An 18016-nucleotide genomic window follows, 5' to 3' on the forward strand; every position below is an offset into this window, starting at 1 on the left:
CTACCTAGAGGATTCACAGAAGGTTATGTGTGAATGATTAGCAAAGTCCATCACTTCTGACAAAACAACTTAGGGTGTAGTAAGACAGTTACTTATAAATAATAGCATATATTTCATATATGTCACAATTTATTTCTATATAGCACTGTAAAATGTTCATACATTTTCCCCACTTATTATCTCAAATAGTGGTAAAAGAAAAAGAGTGAATTTTTTTCTTTTTCTGATACAGAGTCTCGCTCTGTCGGCCAGGGTGAGGTGCAGTTAGTGGCACGATCTTGGCTCACTGCAACCTCCGCCACCCGGGCTCAAGCAATTCTCCTGCCTCAGCCTCCCAAGTAGCTAGGATTACAGGCGTGTGCCACCACACCCAGCTAATTTTTGTATTTTTAGTAGAGACGGGGTTTCACCATGTTGGCCAGGCTGGCTCGAACTCCTGACCTCAGGTAATCCGCCCGCCTCAGCCTCCCAAAGTGCTGAGATTACAGGCGTGAGCCACCGCACCCGGCCCTTTTTCTTTTTTTTTTTCTTTTGAGACGGAGTCTCGCTCTGTCGCCCAGGCTGGAGCGCAGTGGTGTGATCTTGGCTCACTGCAACCTCCGCCTCGCAGCTTCAAGTGATTCTCCTGCCTCAGCCTCCCGAGTAGCTGGGACTACAGGCACGTGCCACCACGCCCGGCTAATTTTTTGTACTTTTAGTAGAGACGGGGTTTCACCATGTTAGCCAGGATGGTTTCGATTTACTGACCTCATGATCCATCCGCCTCGGTCTCCCAAAGTGCTGGGATTATAGGCGTGAGCCACCATGCCCGGCCTGATTTTTTTTTTTTTTTTTTTTTGATTATTCAAACCACAAAGTCCAATCCTAATTGATTACATATAGGATCAATGGCATTTACAGCTAATAAATGCCATAAAAGAACTGATACTGGTCGGGCATGGTAGCTCATGCCTGTAATCCCAGTGCTTTGGGAGTCCAAGGTGGGCAGACTGCTTGAGCTCAGGAGTTTGAGACCAGCCTGAGCAACATGATGAAACCCCTGTCTCTACAAAAGAAATAGAAAAATGAGCAGGTATAGAGACACACACCTGTAGTCCCCAGCTACTCAGGAGGCTGAGGTGGGAGGATCGCTTGAGCCTGGGAGGCTACAGTGAGCCAAGATTGTGTCACTGCACTCCAGCCTGGGTGACAAAACCAGACCCCTGTCTCCAAAAAATAGAAAAGAAAAAAAAGAACTGTTCTCTGGTCCTGGTACATAGTAGACATTTAAAGAAAAAAAAACAACTGTTCAATGAATGAATGGTTCATAAGAACCTTCCTGAATTTTGTGGTTTCTTCATTCCTAATGTACAGCCTTCTGGACCTATGGAATATTTACCTATTCCCTGCCACTAGACTATAAGCTCCTACAGGTGGCAGACTGTGCTTTATTTCTCTCTGCATGTCCTAAAGTGCCATTAGACCGTAAGCTCTTATAGGAGAGAAAATGCATTTTATTTCTTTTTGCCTCTGCTACATCACCTAGAACTTGCTTAATAGAAAACCTTACTGAAATTAACAAATGTTTTTAAGTAACATAAACTCTAGACACAAAGAATCAAAGGGCCAGGCGTGGTGGCTCATGCCTGTAATCACAGCACTTTGGGAGGCTGAGACGGACTGATCACTTCAGGTCAGGAGTTCCAGATCAGGCTGCCCAACATGGTGAAACCCTTTCTCTACTAAAAGATAGAAAAATTAGCCAGGCGTGGTGGTGGGCGCCTATAATCCTAGTTACTTGGGAAGCTGTGGCACTGAGGCAGGAGAATCGCTGGGACCTGGAGGTGGAGGTTGCAGTGAGCCAAGATCGCACCACTGCACTCCAGCCTGGATGACAGAGTGAGACTTCATCTCAAAAAAAAAAAAAAAAAAGCAAGTTTGTATATGCTACTAAATAAAGTCCTTAAAAAAAAAAAGAATCAAAGAACAAGTAGTTACATTTGCATATGAAAGCAAAACAACTTAGTGCTATATATCTTATTTAAATCAGCGCTGGCCAATAGAAATATAACGTAAGCCATAATTTTGTTATTTTCTGGTAGCCACATTAAGAAAAGAAACAGGCAAAAAAAAATTGATCCTAACAATATATCTGAAATATTAGGTGAATGTGTAATCGATATAAAAATTATTCATGAGATCTTTTACATTCTTTTTTCTGGTACTAAGTCTTTGAAACCCACTGTGTATCTTATATTTACAGCACATCTCAATTTAGACTAGCCGCATGTGAGGTGGTCAATGGTCACATTTGGCTAGTGGCTACCATAGTATAGGGCATCACAAATTTAACAAAAAATTCAAAATCTGTAATTACAAGGTAACATGAATTGTTTTAGACAAAGTCAGGAGACATTATGATAAACCACGGTAATTTCACAAGTATCATTTAAAAATGTGAACAAAGAGGAACATGGGAAGAGGAGCCAGGATTGTGGGTAGTGGTCAGAGTTTCTTACAAAGTTTCATTTTGTAAAGATTATGTACTCATGTATTATTTGTGTAATTTTTAAAAATCAGTTTTAGAAAAAAAGTAAATCGATTACCATTCATTAGATCTACTATCAGAAGAAAGAAACTTGGCCGGGCGTGGTGGCTCGTGTCTGTAATCCCAGCACTTTGGGAGGCTGAGGTGGGCGGATCACTTGAGCCCAGGAGTTTGAGACCAGCTTGGGCAACATGGTGAAACCCCATCTACAAAAATACAAAAATTAGCCAGGCATGGTGGCACACACCTGTAGTCCCAGCTACTTGGGAGGCTGAGGTGGGAGGATCACTTGACCCCAGGAGGCAGAGGTTGCAGTGAGACATGTTCACGCTATTGAACTCCAGCCTGAGCAACAGGTGAGCCAGTCTCAAAAAAAAAAAAAGAAAAAAGAAAGAAAACTCACAGGAGTGAGCACTTCTTATTTTGTGACTTCTACCCTGGAACTGAGCTAAGAGGGTATAACTTTTCAAAAGCATACTATAAAATTTGAGTATTAATGTAAGTATTATATAAAGCTTAGGCACCTCCTCTGAGGTAAGCATCAAATACCAGGATAACCAAGACAGAATGCACCTGCCCTAAAATAATTTGCAGATTAAAGGACAAACAAGAGGTAATTATGGTTAAGAACTGATAGGCCCAAGAAAGAACACAAAGGGACACTCAGCCCTGAGCAGGGCCCTGTCAGTCATGGCTTCCTTAACGAGGTGATACAAAACTGACTCCCTAAGGGACAAGGCAGTGAAATAAGGGTAAGAGGGAGAGTAGTCCAAGCACTGGAAACTGTAAGAGGCTCTATGTGGCTAAAGCCTTTAGAGATGCAGCTGAAGAGGGAAGATAAGGTTAAATTTCAAAGGACTGGCTAAGTAGTTTGGATTTTACACTGAAGGCAATGTGTAAGCACTGAAGGATTTTAAGGAAGTAAAAATTAAGCAAGTTTTAAAAAACTTGCTTATTTCCCTGTTTAAAAGATTCCAATGGTTTCCCATCACACAATAAAATCTCACTCCTTTTTCTAGCCTCCAAGGTGCTGAAGGATGTGGCCCTTGCCTACCCCTCCCTGTTTAACTCATACCACTCCCCTCTTTACTCCCTGTGCTCCAGCCTTCTTACTATCCTTTTAAAAGTAGGCTCATTCAGCCTTGGCATGGTGGCTGAGGTGGGTGCATCACTTGAGGTCAGGAGTTGGAGACAACCTGTGCAACATGGTAAAACCCCATCTTCACTAACAATACAAAAATTAGCTCGGTGGTGCAAGCCTGTAGTCCCAGCTACAGGAAAGGGAGGCTGAGACAGGAAAATCGCTTGAACCCGGGAGGCAGAGGTTGCAGTGAGCAGAGATCACGCCACTTGAGAGGGCGAGACTCCGTCTCAAAAAAAAAAAAAAAGCAGGCTCATTCCCACTTAGGGGCCTTTGTACTTCCTATTCCATCCCAGATTCACATGACTAGCTTCTTTACACCATCAAATCTCCTCTAGTGGCTAATGCTGCTGCTCCTCAGAACCTCCTCCACATCCCACTGTTCCATTTAACATTTTAATAGCAACTATCACATTTGAAAATGTCTTACAACTACAAAGCAATCTCAAGTAGGAAAATCAGAGAAGGTGATTCTGAAATGACATCTAAATGAAACCATCCAGTGTTCAGATAGAAGGAACAGCAAACGATTAAAGGCAGGAACAGCCTTGGTATCCTGGAGAAACAAGGTCAGTATCACTAGAGTAAAGTAAGCAAAAGAGGGATAGAAGGTGATGAAGTCAGAGGCAGGCTGAGCCAGATTATGTAGAACCTTAGTGGCCTTGGTAAGGAGTTTGGATTTTATACTGATTTTAAGTGTGCTGGAAAGTCAAAGGACGGTTTTGTGCAGGGGAACTTACAATATGACTAATAGATGAAAAATCACTTTACTGAGTGGAAAATCTATTATAAGTAGGTAAAAGTAGAAATGGAAAGATCAACTAAGGTTACTGTAATAGTTCAGGTAAGAAATTCTGGTGGTAGCAGTGGAGACAGTGAGAAGTGTTAGATTCTAGATGTATCTTAAACATATGGTTGTCAGAACTAACTTATGGATTATTAAGGGACAAGGGAAAAAAACCAAGGATGACTCCTAGGCTTTTGGTTGGCATATTTACGATAACACAGGAGAAGGAACAAATTCAAGGGCGCAGTAAATCAGGCGTTCTGCTTTGGATATGTTAATTTTCACTTCCCAGTGTGGATGTTGAGTAAGCAACCTAATATATATCTCTGATCTAGAAATATAAATTTGGGAGTTACCAGCATATGGATGACATTTAAAGCCATGAGATTAGGTAAGATTACTTGGGAAGACAGCACAGATTAAAAGAGGGCCAAGGACATAGACTGAAAGCACATGTGAAAATAGTTAAGAATGACTTCTGGATTTCCAGTTTGGAGAAATAAGTGAATATGGTGCCATTTACTGAGATATCTCTACTTCAATGAATAAGAGAAAAATAATTTTTTTAATTTAAAAAAAGAAAGCTTGTGAAAGCTAGGACATGTGGGGAATTTGTATTGGATATGCTGAACCTTAACTACACATAGGACACTCAGTGAAACTACCAGTATACAGTAAATATACAATTCTATAGAAGACATGATTTGGAGAAACATATTAGGAGTCATCAAATAGCAGATTATAGTTGAAGGCAGGAGAGTGGAAAGGTCATTTAGCAAGATTATGCAGAGCAGACTGCTAATAGCAAAAAAACAATAGGACAAAATTTATCTGAGGGACTGAGGAAGAGCAGCCCATAAATTAGAACACTAATATCTCTTTTTATTTCAGTAGTCTAATTGCCATAGTCAATTAAGAGGAAACATTTTGGAAGAAAAGGCCTTGAAAGCTTGAATCTGAAACCTAGCTCTGATATCTGCTAGCTGTGCCTTTGGTTCTTCAACTTCTCTGTCCCTTTTTCTTAAACAGTGGTAACACTTGTTCCATTCTATGTCATGGATATACTATGAAAATTGATTAGCTTTTTTGATTCAAGTAGTTGTAATGAAAAAGCCATGACAATTAAAAACTATTAGACAACTCTCTGTGGGTCAGTTTTTCTATTCTTTCTCTTGGAATAGCTACAAATAAATGAAAGGTAACATAAACTCTACTGATGAAACCGACAATATATAATCCAAGAACCAATTATTTTTATTAACAGGACTCACGGAGGAAGACAGAAGAGGGAAGAGAAGTATTAACCAGTTAATTCTACTTTAAAGCAAAGTGGCAAAAATATACTCAGCTTCACAATGAGCCTGAAAGATGAAATTTGTAAACCAACTTCCTACAATGATCACTTTTCTTCCTCTTCTTTTAGAGAGGTAGAAGTTATTTTATAAACTAAACACAAAGTATACTTGCCACAGATAAAAAGTGGAAAAAATTCACACACTCAAAAATAGTGATGCAGTTACGACAAGAATGGTCCCTTCATTTATCTTTTTATTCATATATTGAGACTAAATTATTTGGATGGCCAACCAGTGGAAATGAACACAACTGCGCTGCAAAAAGAAAGAGAAGTAGCTATCCCATTGGCTTAATGTCAGCTTTGACTTTGTGTGGAAAGTTTTCAAACAGTTTAAGAAATTGGGAAGCAGTTATTCCAAATGATAATTTAACTGCGGTAGCAGCACAAGCTTATTTATTTCTTGTTCGCAGTAGTGTAGAATTAAAACAAACAAAGCAAAACAAGCTCTACCGAGTCTTTAGGCCTGGTTCAGGGAAGCCTGCCTGTGTATTGAAGAGGTGTGAGAGCCATCAACACCTCTCCCTCCTTGTGGTAAGATACTGGTTTTCATGAGGTTTACAGACAACATTCATTTGCAAATGAAATATTAAATTGTCTCCAAATTTTGGCAACACTCTGTGCACGCTGAGATTTTGTGGACCCAGGGGTCTATCTCTCCAATTTCTGACTAAAATAACGGATCGGGAACTGGACGATCAATACGAGGGAGGTTACATCTTCAATATGTACTATGACTTCACTTCAAAGAAAAAAACTGCCTTTTCCAGCAAGTGATGTCACTTGCAGAAAATGAGAAGCGGTGATTTTCTTTCAAGGGCAGTTTGGGGACAAAATGTAAGGCTAAAAACCAATTCCTCCACGAGTGATCACAAAGAACAGAAACTGATGGGTCAAGTCCCTCGTCTAAGGAAAAAGATTTTCGAGAAGAAAATGAGTGTAGAAAAGTGACCAGAAAGCGATCAGCAGGGACTCTTCCTCCAGCTGCAGGAAGCAAACTCTCGATCGGGGTGAGTGGTAAACCAGGGCCGGCAGACGCCTCTCTCCCCCACGGACCGGCTTCCCGCAGGTTTGTGGCGACTGCCCCATGTCCTATCAACGGGCACTCTGAGGGAGAAGCGCCCAAATCAGCCACGGAGCATCTCCACAAGGGCCGCAGCGGGGGCTTAGGGGATCCCAGCCATAGCGCAGCAGGGGAGGGGAGAGCACGTGAAACCCAAGCCGGAATCAGCGGAGGAGGATGCAGGACCCAGGCTGGGCCTAGCCCTACCTGCCCAGCTCCCGCAGGGCGGGGATCATGGAAGCCAGCTCCAGGCCATGTTCCCCCATGCTGAGGCTGCGAGGCACTAGTCAACCACGCCAACGCGGGTTCCCGGCGTCTCCAAAGCTACCGCTGCCGGAAGAGCGCGGCGCCCGACGGAGCCGTGTGGAGGCCAAAACTCCTCCCGGAAGCCGCTACTGGCCCCGCTTGCCAGGCCCAGCGTCTTTTCTGCATAGGACCCGGGGGAAGCCGGGAAGCCGTTAGGGGGCGGGGCAAGCGGGCGGGCGGGCGCGCGTCGGTCAAGTTTCCCGGGTCGCGTCAGGCTTCTTTCTCAGCACCGAGCGAGCGACGTTCGTGAAGCTTTCGTTTTGAGCGGCCAGACACTGCTGTTCTCAAGCCTGGGAGGCACAGCGAAGCAAGACTTCCGCATCGGGGGAGGATAGGGCTTGAGGCCCGCCAGCCCAGACTCGCTTCACAAATGTGAGAACTATGACAGTTCAGCGAGTAAAGGCCAAGAGTAGACTCCAGGTTTCCCCAGAGTAACGCTCTCACATTTTAAAAGTTCCTCACGTTCCCACCGCTCTTGTCCCTCTTTCTGAGAGATACAGGCCAAAAGGTGGGCTCTCCCTGTTTTTTTCCTTTTAAGCATTTTTTTTCAACTTGAAGTCACTGTTAGGTTTCGTTGAGGACCCTACCAACTTTTAATATTTGAAAATGGGGTTGGATTATATTTGTGTCTCATCAAATCAGCAACAGTACTGTGTGTGGAAATGCCACCATTACGGGCATCCACAACCTGTGATTTAATTTTTAAAGTAAATCAATGGATTTTGGCAATACACATTTTCTAGCTCAACTCAATTTATTGGAAAGATGACCACCATAAGAGATTGTTGACATGTCAAAGTTATGTAGTTAATCACTCAAAGTCATGCAGTATGTTTACATTTGTTCTTTGGTACATGAGGATAGTTAACCGATACAGTATCTTAAAGAAAAAAGTGATGGAATGACAGCCAAATATGCTCTTGCCTCAAGAACTTTGCATTTGCTGTACTCTCTGCCTTGAACACCACTCTGTCATTGCCCTTTTTCCTTCAGGTGTTTGCCAAATTAACACCGAAGAGCCTCATGTAGACTAACATATATACACACTCTGTCTCACCCTCTTTTTTTTGTTAGATACATTGTCTTACTCTGTTGTTCAGGTTCTAGTGCAATGAATGTTGCAATCATAGCTTACTGCAGCCTCAATCTCCCAGGCTCAAGCGATCCTCTCACCTCAGCCTGGGCTCAATTGATCCTCCTGCCTCAGCCTCCTGAGTAGCTGGGACTACAGACATGCCACCACGCCTGGCTAATTATTTTTTGTAGAGACAAGGTCTTGCTATGTTGCCCAGGCTGGTCTCAAACTCTTGGCCTCACACGCTCCTCCCACCTCAGCCTTCCAAAGTACTAGAATTAGAGGTGAGAGCCACCACACCCGGACATACTATATTATTGTCTCTCTCCAGTTAGAGTGTAAGCTCTTGGAGAGCAAGGTCTTGTCTATTTTGTTCACTCTCAGATACCCAGGACCTAAAACTGTGCCTGGCACATAGGTGGTGTTCAGTAAACATTTGTTGAATGAATCACTGAATGTTTTAGGAAAAAGGACATGGGATTGGGAGTTACAGGCCCTACACAAGTTCTCATTCCATCTGCTAGAAACTATATGACCTCAGTAAAGTTACTTAATCTCTTAATACTTCCATTTTTTCATTTATAAAATGGGATTAATAATGTCTACCTCACAAGATTACAGCAAAGATTAAATAAGAGGTGGTAAAGTCATAAAGTGGAATATAATTTCTTGGTTAAAATGAATGAATTATACTACCTATACCAACGATGAATCCTGAAAACTACGTGGATTGAAAAAGCAAATTCAAAGGTATACATAATAGTGTCATATCATTTATATACAATCTTAAAACCACAAAACAATGCGTTGTGTGAGTTATGTATACAAATATGTTTGATAAAAGTATGAAAACATGTTTGGCAAAGATAGATATCAACTCCAGGATAGTTGCACCTGTGGAAGGGAGAGAAGGGAATGAAATGATGAAGCTTCAACGTATCCCTAAGGGTTTTCTTTTAGTAGGATTTGAATTAATTATTATTTAATCAAAATTTAATGTTATATTTGGGTGGATGTTATATTACTATTTGTATCTGCATAGCCAGGATATTCCAACATGTATTAAAAAAAATAGCTCCTTCCCGTCTTGCAAGATGGTGGGGGAAAAAGTTGAGAAGCCAGACACCAAGGAGAAGAAACGTGAAGCCAAGAAGGCTGACGCTAGTGGCAAGGTTAAAACATAACTTCGGTTGGGCACGGTGGCTCACGCCTGTAATCCCAGCACTTTGGGAGGCTGAGGCAGGCGGATCACCTGAGGTCAGGAATTCGAGACCAGCCTGGCTAACATGGTGAAACTCCATTTCTACTAAAAATACAAAAAATTAGCTGGGTGTGGTGGTGGGCGCCCGTAATCTCAGCTATTCTGAAGGCTGAGGCAGGAGAATCGCTTGACCCCGAGAGGCGGAGGTTGCAGTGAGCCGAGATTGCATCATTGCACTCCAGCTTGGGCAACAAGAGCGAAACTCCGTCAAAAAACACAAACAAAAACACCTCAAGGCTAAAAAGCCAAAGAAAGGGAAGCCCCCCTGCAGCGGAAATCCTGTCCTTATCAGAGGAATTGGCAGATATTCTCAATCTGCTATGTCAGAAAGGCCAGGTACAAGAGGAAGTACTCGGCTACTAAATCCAGAATTAAAAAGAAGAAAGTCCAGACTTGAAAAAGGAAAAGGTTCTTGCCATTGCTACAAAACCAGTTGGTGGCAACAAGAATGGTGATACTTTTTGCAAAGTAAACCCTACAAAATGCCTAGATCCTTCCAAAGATGTGCCTCGAAAGCTGCTGTTGAGCCACAGAAAAAACAAACAAACACCTCAGTCAGCACAGAGAAAACTGCAAACTAGCTTCTCTCCTGGGATCATTCTGCTGATCCTCACTGGGCACCACAAAGGCAAGAGGGTGGTTTTACTGGAGCAGCTGAGGAGTGGCTTGTTAATTGTGACTGGACCTCTGGTCCTCATTCAAATTCTGTGGGAAACACACCAGAGGTCATCACAAAATTGAAATCAGCAATGTGAAAATTCCAAAACATCTTACCAATGCTTGCTTAAGAAGATGATGCTACGGAAGCCCAAATACTGGGAAAGTGACATCGTCAACACAGAAAGAGAGTAATAGAAGATTATGGAGCAATGCAAGGTTGATCAGAAAGCTGTGGACTCATGGTCAGGCACGCTAGCTCACGCCTGTTACCCCAGCACTTTGGGAGCCTGAGGCGGGTGGATCACTTGAGGTCAGGAGTTCGACACCAGCCTGCCAACGTGGTGAAACCCCATCTCTACTAAAAATACAAAAATTAGCCTGGCGTGGTGGCGGGCATCTGTAATCCCAGCTGCTGGGGAGGCTGAGGCAGGAGAACCACTTGATCCCGGGAAGCAGAGTTTGCAGTGAGCAGAGATCGCACCACTGCACTCCAGCCTGGGTGACAGAGCAAGACTCCATCTCAAAAAAAAAAAAAAATTAGAAAGCTGTGGACTCGTAAATGTTACCAAAAATCAAAGCTATTCCTTAGCTCCAGGGCTACCTGTAATCTGTGTTTGCTCTGATGAATGGAGTTTATCCTAGCAAATAGGTGTTCTAAATGTCTTACCAAGAACCTAATAACTGATGCATTTAAAAACTAAAATAAGTATACTTTTAAGCTTAAATAACACATCTGAAAAATAGTTTAAAAATACCAAATTTTAGCTATTTTTAGAACATATGAAGAAAGATTATAAAAATTAGAATGCTATCTGGAAGGCAATAGCTAAATAGCATGGTAATTCTAAAAAGCAGTATAAACTTGCAAGCCTTATAAGTAATAGAGCCTCGGAAATCCCATTTAATTCAAAAAGTCATTTTGGGCAAGATATTGGGTTAGGTACTTCTGTGACAGACACAAAAATGAGGAAGATGAAGTTAGTTTCAGCGGGGCATAGTGGCTAACACCTGTAGTCCCAGCTACTTGAGAGGCTGAGATAGGAGGATGGCTTGAGCCAAGGAAGCCAGGGTTACAGTAAGCCACAATCTCACCACTACATTCCAGCCTGAGCAACAGAGCCAAATCCTGTCTCAGAGGAAAAAAAAAAAAAAAGTTAATTTCAGGTAATGTACAATTTGTGGATACAGAAAGGATATAATGAGAACATAGACAATTAAGAGCAAAGTGAAATCCAGTGAATGCCAGTACGGGGATATAAACAGCATGTATTGTAAAAATAGAGGACACAATCTACTCCAGTGGAAAGAAGAGGTGTATCAGGAAGGAGCTCAAGGAGAAGGTGTCACCATATCTGAGATTGGACTTGAAGGATGAGGAGGACTTCAAGAGACAGAAATTGGGGAAAAGGAATATATTCTAACTAGAGGCAGCAGTATGAACAAAAAGCATGCTGAGGGAGGGACACGGTCCCCTTTGGCTGGTACAAGGGAACATTTAGAGTAGTCTGAGACATTTGTACAGACTTCAGTAAGTATTGGAGAGGCTCTGGGAGATTTCATATAAGAGTGATGGTCAAAGCTACACTTGAATCTGGCAGGAGAGTGTAGAACAGAATAAAAGGAGAGTAGCAGGTCATTTAGAGAAATCAAACATCTATAGCAGTATTTTAACAAATGAGTTGATTCAAGAAGTCAGCATTCCAAGTAGACATCCTCCCTCTAGTAACTCATGTATTATCCAGGCTGGTTCCATTTCTACACCTTCTACTCAGCCCTAAACCTACGTATACTATACTCTCCTGTTTGCCCTCCCACCCCTTAAGTGCCTCTCACCAGAGTTACCAATTACTTTCATATGGCTGTTGACCAGTTCTTTCCTTTGACCTTTTAGCAGCATTTGACAACAGAGACCAGCTGTCCTCAACCTTTTTGGCACCAAGGACCAGTTTTGTGGAAGACAGTTTTTCCATGGACAGGGAGGTGGAGGGATGTTTTCGGGATGATTCAAGCACATTACATTTATTTTGCACTATTATTACATTGTAATATATAATAAGTCATTATTCAACTCACCATAATGTAGAATCAGTGGGAGCCCTGAGTTTGTTTTTCTGCAACTAGACGGTCCCATCTGGGGTGATGGGAGACAATGAGAGATCATCAGGCATTAGATTCTCATAAAGAGCATGCAACCTACATCTGTCACATGTGCAGTTCACAATAGGGTTTGCACTCCTATGAGAATTTAATGCCCTGATGATCTGACAGGAGGCGGAGCTCAGGCAGTAATGCCAGTGATGGGAAGCTGCTGTGAAAAGAGATGAAGCTTCACTTGCTTGCCCTCCACTCACCTCCTGCTGTGTGGCCCGGTTCCTAACAGGCCACTGGCCAGTACTGTGGCCCAGGGGTTGGAGACCCCTAATGTAGACCACTGCTGCTTTCTTGGAAAGCTTTCTTTGGACTCCATGACGCTTACTTGTTAACAACACTTCTTTGCCATTCCCGTTACTGTTGATATTCCTCAGGATTCTAACTTAGTTTCTTTTCTCTTTTTTATTATTTCATTCACACTCAAGGCTTCAATTAACTTTCCGTCTGCTGTTCACTCCAAAATTCATTGCTCTTCCCTTATCTCTCTCCAAGATTTATATTTCCTATGTCTATCTCCCTACTGAATATTTTCCCTTCAGCATTTCCCAGGCACTTTATTTTGTTTAACTTTTTGTTATGGGGACTTTCAAATATATATAAAAGTAGACACAATAAGGAACTCCTTTATGTCCATCACCCAATCAATGATTATCAGCATATGGTTAGTCTTTGTTTCATTTATAACCACCTTTCTCATTTTCTCTCTCCTCAGTTGGATTAAAGAAAAGTCTAGACCTCATATCAATTTATCTGCAGATACTTCAGTTTATATCTTTAAAACATAAGGACTAGATTCTATCTCCTAAATATCAAACCTATCCACTTTCCCCCAAATTCCCTTACCACCATTCTAGGTTTAGACCATCATCACCTCTTGCCTAAATTACTTCAACAGGCTTCTAGCTTGCCTATCTGCCTTTAGGCTTGTTTTTCTCTAACCCATTCTCCATACTTGAGGGGGAGAGAGTCTCCCAGACCTTTTATTTTTCCTGAAACGAGTCTCACTCTGTCGCCCAGGCTGGATTGCAATCATGTGATCTCGGCTCAGCTGCAACCTCTGCCTCCAGGATTCAAGCCATCCTCCCACCTCAGCTTCTCAAGTAGCTGGGATGACAGGTGCATGCCACTATGCCCAGCTGATTTTTGTATTTTTAGGAGAGATGGGGTTTTACCATATTGGCCAGGCTGGTCTTGAACACCTGACCTCAAGTGACCTGCCCACCTTGGCCTCCCAAAGTGCTGGGATGCTGGGATTTAATAGGAGTGAGCCACTGTGCGTGGCCATCTCCTAGATTTTTTTTGTGTGTGTGTGTGATGGAGTCTCACTCGCTGGAGGGCCGTGGCACGATCTCGGCTCACTGCAACCTCCGTCTCCAGGATTCAAGCCATTCTCTTGCCTCAGCCTCCTGAGTAGCTGGGATTACAGCTACTGTAATCCCAGCGCGTGCCCACCACGCCTGGTGAATTTTTGTATTTTTAGTAGAGATGGGCTTCGCCATGTTGGCCAAGCTGGTCTGGAGCTCCTGGCCTCAGGTGATCTGCTGCCTTGGCCTCCCAAAGTGCTGGTATTATAGGCAGGAGCCACCATATCTGGCCAATTTTTAATTTTTGTGGGTATATAGTAGGTGTATATACTTTATGGGGTACATAAGCTATTTTGATACAGGCACACAACGTGTAATAATCACATCAGGGTAAATGGGGTATCCATCACCTCAAGCATTTATCTTTTGTGTTACAAACAATCCAATTATATTCATTTAAAAATGTACAATAAATGTTCGACTGTAGTCACCCTGTTCTGCAATCAAATGCTAGATCTTTTTTCTTTTTTGAGACAAGGTCTCATCTGTTGTCCAGGCTGGACTACAGTGGCCTGATCTTGGTGTACTGCAGCCTTGGGCTTCCAGGCTGAAGTGATTTTCCCACCTCAGCCTCCTGAGTAGCTGAGACTACAAGTGCACACCACCACAGCTGGCTAATTTTGGTATTTTTTGTAGAGACGGGGGTTTTGCCATGTTGCCTAGGCTGGTCTTGAACTCCTGGGCTCAAGTGATCGGCCTGCCTCAGCCTCCTGAAGTGCTAGGATTACAGGCTCAAATACTTATTCTATCTAACTATATTTTGTACCCATTAACCATCCCTACCGCACACCTGTCACCCCCCCACTACCCTTCCCAGCCTCTGGTAACCATCATTTTACTCTGTATCTCCATGAGTTCAATTGTTTTTATTTTTAGCTCCCACAAATAAGTGAGAACATGTGAAGTTTGTCTTTCTGTGCCTGGCTTAATTCACTTAACATAATGACCTCCAGTTTCATCCATGTGGTTGCAAATAACAGGATCTCATTCTTTTTTATGGCTGAATACTACTCCGTTGTGTACATGTATCACATTTTCTTTATCCATTCATCTGTTGATGAACACTTAGGTTGCTTCTAAATCTTGGTTATTGTGAATAGTGCTGCAATAAACATGGGAGTGCAGTTATCTCTTTGATAAACCAATTTCCTTTCTTTTGGGTATATACTTAGCAATGGGATTGCTGGATCATATGGTAGTTCTAGTTTTAGTTTTTTGAGGCACCTCCACGCTGTTCTCCATAGTGGTTGTACTAATTGACATTCTCACCAACAGTGTACAAGGGTTCCCTTTTCTCCACATCCTTGCCAGCATTTGTTATCCAACTTTTTAAAAATTATTATTCAGTAGTACTGTTGAAATTTTAAAAATTTGTATCCTAATATGTGCACATTTTTATTAACCATATATAGTTCTACATCCTAATGTACATGAATTTCATGATAATGTAAATTTGAACATAATACAACTATTAATTGATTCCTGCATTCCTGTCAGCCCTCTTTTTATCATTTGGGGAGTGGGAGTTTGGAGGAGAGGGTGAGGCAGGAAGCAGAGTGGTTGGTGTGGATAGGTCCCAGTGTCCCTGGTATTTCCTAAGCCCAGTGTCACAGATCAAGTTGCCAAAGGGGCATCAGTCAGTGTTCTGGAATTCCAGTCAGCCATGTGTATAGAATTATCCCCATTCATGATTAAACTAGAGTGGAAAATGACCACCAGGTGGTACTACAACCCAGTTGAGACTAAGATAGACTTGGTTCTCAGCCAGATGCCCAAACTCCTGGTTGGTTAGCTATGCAAGTTCCAACATAATGCAACAGTTTTACAAGTTCCTTTCTACATCCGAATGAACTTCAGTGGACACCTCTTGGTACACACACATTCAATAATATGCATTTTTAACAAGCTTCTAGATGATGCTGATGTTGTTTGGAGTTGTTCTACACAGCAGTCAGAGCAATCTTCTTAAAACCCAAAGACCATGCCATTTCTCTTCTTTAATAGCTTGGCTATGTATGGGATATTGTCAGACATAGATTAAGGGTAAAAGGGGGCACATGTCTGTTAGTTTTCTTTGGGTAAAGCCTCAAATAATAGACAACATAACCACAAGCCAATATTCTGAAATTTAATAGTGCAGAATAAATGATCCAGTACAGCCAAACTGCACCAATACACTTGTCCCATTTAGTGGAAACACTGCAAAAACCCATTACAAAAAAAAAAAGCCATCATAAAGTAACAAAATATTTAAGAAACTTAAAAGTAAGCCATTTGGCTTCCTATCCCTGTGGCAGTTTCACATCTACTAAGACTGTATTATAGAACTAACTAACACTCCACTGTATTTGGAGACAATTCAGAAATAAGGACATGGACTACTTCTTTATGTCTCCAAGAGATTTCTATTTCAGTAATGAATTATTGTCATTTTCATTGCTAGGTCCTGAGTATGACCCTAAGATTATGTAAAATATATTGGAATAGTATGATTATTTGTATTTGTGATTACTATTTTTACTTTTCTGAAAATACTTTCACCTGCTATTATCCTCCAAGTAGCTCTGTAAATAAAATGCAGAGAGGTTTCAGAGTTCTCAAAATTGAGCATGCATCAGAATCACCTGGAGAAATTCTGATTCAATCGGTCTGAAAGGAAACTCAGTAATTCGCATTTTTAACAAGCTGCTAGATGCTACTGCTGCTGGTCCACTGCCCACACTTTGAGTTAGCGCTGTTTTAGGGTAGTGGTTCTTAACTTTGGCTACACATTGAATTTATGTGGATAGGAAGATTTTAAAAAAGTATCTGGGGACTCCCAGAGATTCTGATTTGATTAGGTTACGGCACTTACATGTATGTATATGCATTTCTCTACTTACCAGCAAGTTCAAGCATCTACTCATGTCTATTAATCATTTGGATTACCTTTTTTTAGTAAATTACCTGTTTAGAATTTTATCAGTTTTAATTTGGTTGTGTCTTTTTTATTGATTTATACAAACATTTTAACATATTATGAATTAAACCTTTTCTGATTTATATCTGAGAATATTATATCTTAGTCTGTCACTTGGCTCTTATGTAGGAATTTTAATTTTTATTATATCAAATCTACCCATCATTTCCTTTGTGTCTTCTGGATTTTAGTCTTGCTTAGAAAGGCTAACCACAAGATTTAAAATGTTCTTTTATACTTTTCCCTAACATTTTTGTACTTCAGTTTGCTAGTATTCGTTTTCCCATTTATCTACAGATCATTTTTGAAACAAGATCAGACAACTCATTTCCCAGACAGATAGTTCATATGTTGGTATTGAAGTCCCTTCTGCCACTTTCAAAATAAAGGGTTTAAGGGATCTAGGTGATATACAAAATCTTTGAGAGAAACAGGCTTCATCATGAGTCTTCAAGAACTCCCCAAATTACCTGTCAAGGCAGCTGCTAACTCTGAAAGGATCAGGACGCTGCAGAATTAGGAATCTACCCAAAGGGGTTCATGCCTTTCCTCTCTCTTCATGTAATACAAATTTGAATCAGTCTAACTTGGCTTGGTAAAACCTAAATCATTTTTGGAATCCTAGCTACAAGTGAATGTGGGAAATATTGGTTTTGGCTTTCCAGGAAGGCATCCAAGAAGAGAGTTGGTCAATCCATGCATGGTATCTGTTACTATGTCACTGACTAGTCCATCATTCTCCTGTATTTTGAAATGCCCTTATTTTCATAAATACATCATAGATATATTTAATGAAAAGATATTTGGGGACAATCAGCAGCCTTTGCCACACCCCATAGCTCTTTCATAATTTGCCATCTGTTTCAGTTAATGTGGTATATGATCTTATTTTTTTCCAAATAAGTAAGGGCAAGGTATGGGGGGAGGGTGGAGAATGTAGAAAATTGCCTCAGGGCACCCTTATAGGCCCTAAAGCCATTTTTTTCTGCCACTGCTAATTGGGGTGACATCATTCTGGGATAATAGGCCAGCTTGATTTTCCAGTTATTAATCTATGTCTATTCTGAAACCCAGACCATTCATTTCATTTTTTAATTTCAGCTATCATATCATATATATAACATATATCATATATATCTCATATATATATATATATATATATATATATTTTTTTTTTTTTTTCTAATAGGGTCTCTGTCACCCAGGCTGGAGTGCAGTGGTGCAATTATGGCTCACTGTAGCCTCAACCTCCTGGGCTCAAGTGATCGTCCCACCTCAGCTTCCCAAGTAGCCGGCTGGGACTACAGATGTGTGTCACCATGCCTAGGTAATTTTTTTCTTTTTGAGATTGAGTCTCGCTCTGTTGCC

At 41.5% G+C, this 18016-nt stretch overlaps 2 protein-coding genes across 16 annotated transcripts in view; one reads left to right on the plus strand and one right to left on the minus strand.

The window, feature by feature from the left end:
* ATR (ATR serine/threonine kinase) overlaps positions 1 to 7370 on the minus strand; it is a 129802-nt gene extending 122432 nt beyond the window's left edge. For 5 of the 6 annotated variants that reach the window (XR_008547125.2, XR_010155346.1, XM_054681114.2 and 2 more), the window contains exon 1: positions 7080 to 7370. Coding sequence is in view for 4 of the 6 variants with exons in the window: in XM_054681114.2 (XP_054537089.1) it covers positions 7080 to 7138 (59 nt within the window). In the remaining 2 variants the exon portion in view is untranslated. The remainder of the gene's footprint in view (positions 1 to 7079) is intronic. The other variant, XM_024355737.3, reaches the window with a different exon arrangement.
* Positions 6585 to 18016, plus strand: part of PLS1 (plastin 1) — a 135035-nt gene continuing 123603 nt past the window's right edge. For 2 of the 10 annotated variants that reach the window (XM_054681132.2, XM_054681125.2), the window contains exon 1: positions 6591 to 6819. The gene's annotated coding sequence lies outside the window, so the exon portion shown is untranslated. Of the gene's footprint in view, positions 6820 to 7329; positions 7687 to 18016 lie in introns of those variants that run through there. The other 8 variants (XM_054681130.2, XM_054681131.2, XM_054681122.2 and 5 more) reach the window with 7 other exon arrangements.

Source organism: Pan troglodytes, chromosome 2 (genome assembly GCF_028858775.2).
Source record: "Pan troglodytes isolate AG18354 chromosome 2, NHGRI_mPanTro3-v2.0_pri, whole genome shotgun sequence".
NCBI classification, from domain to species: Eukaryota; Metazoa; Chordata; class Mammalia; order Primates; family Hominidae; genus Pan; species Pan troglodytes.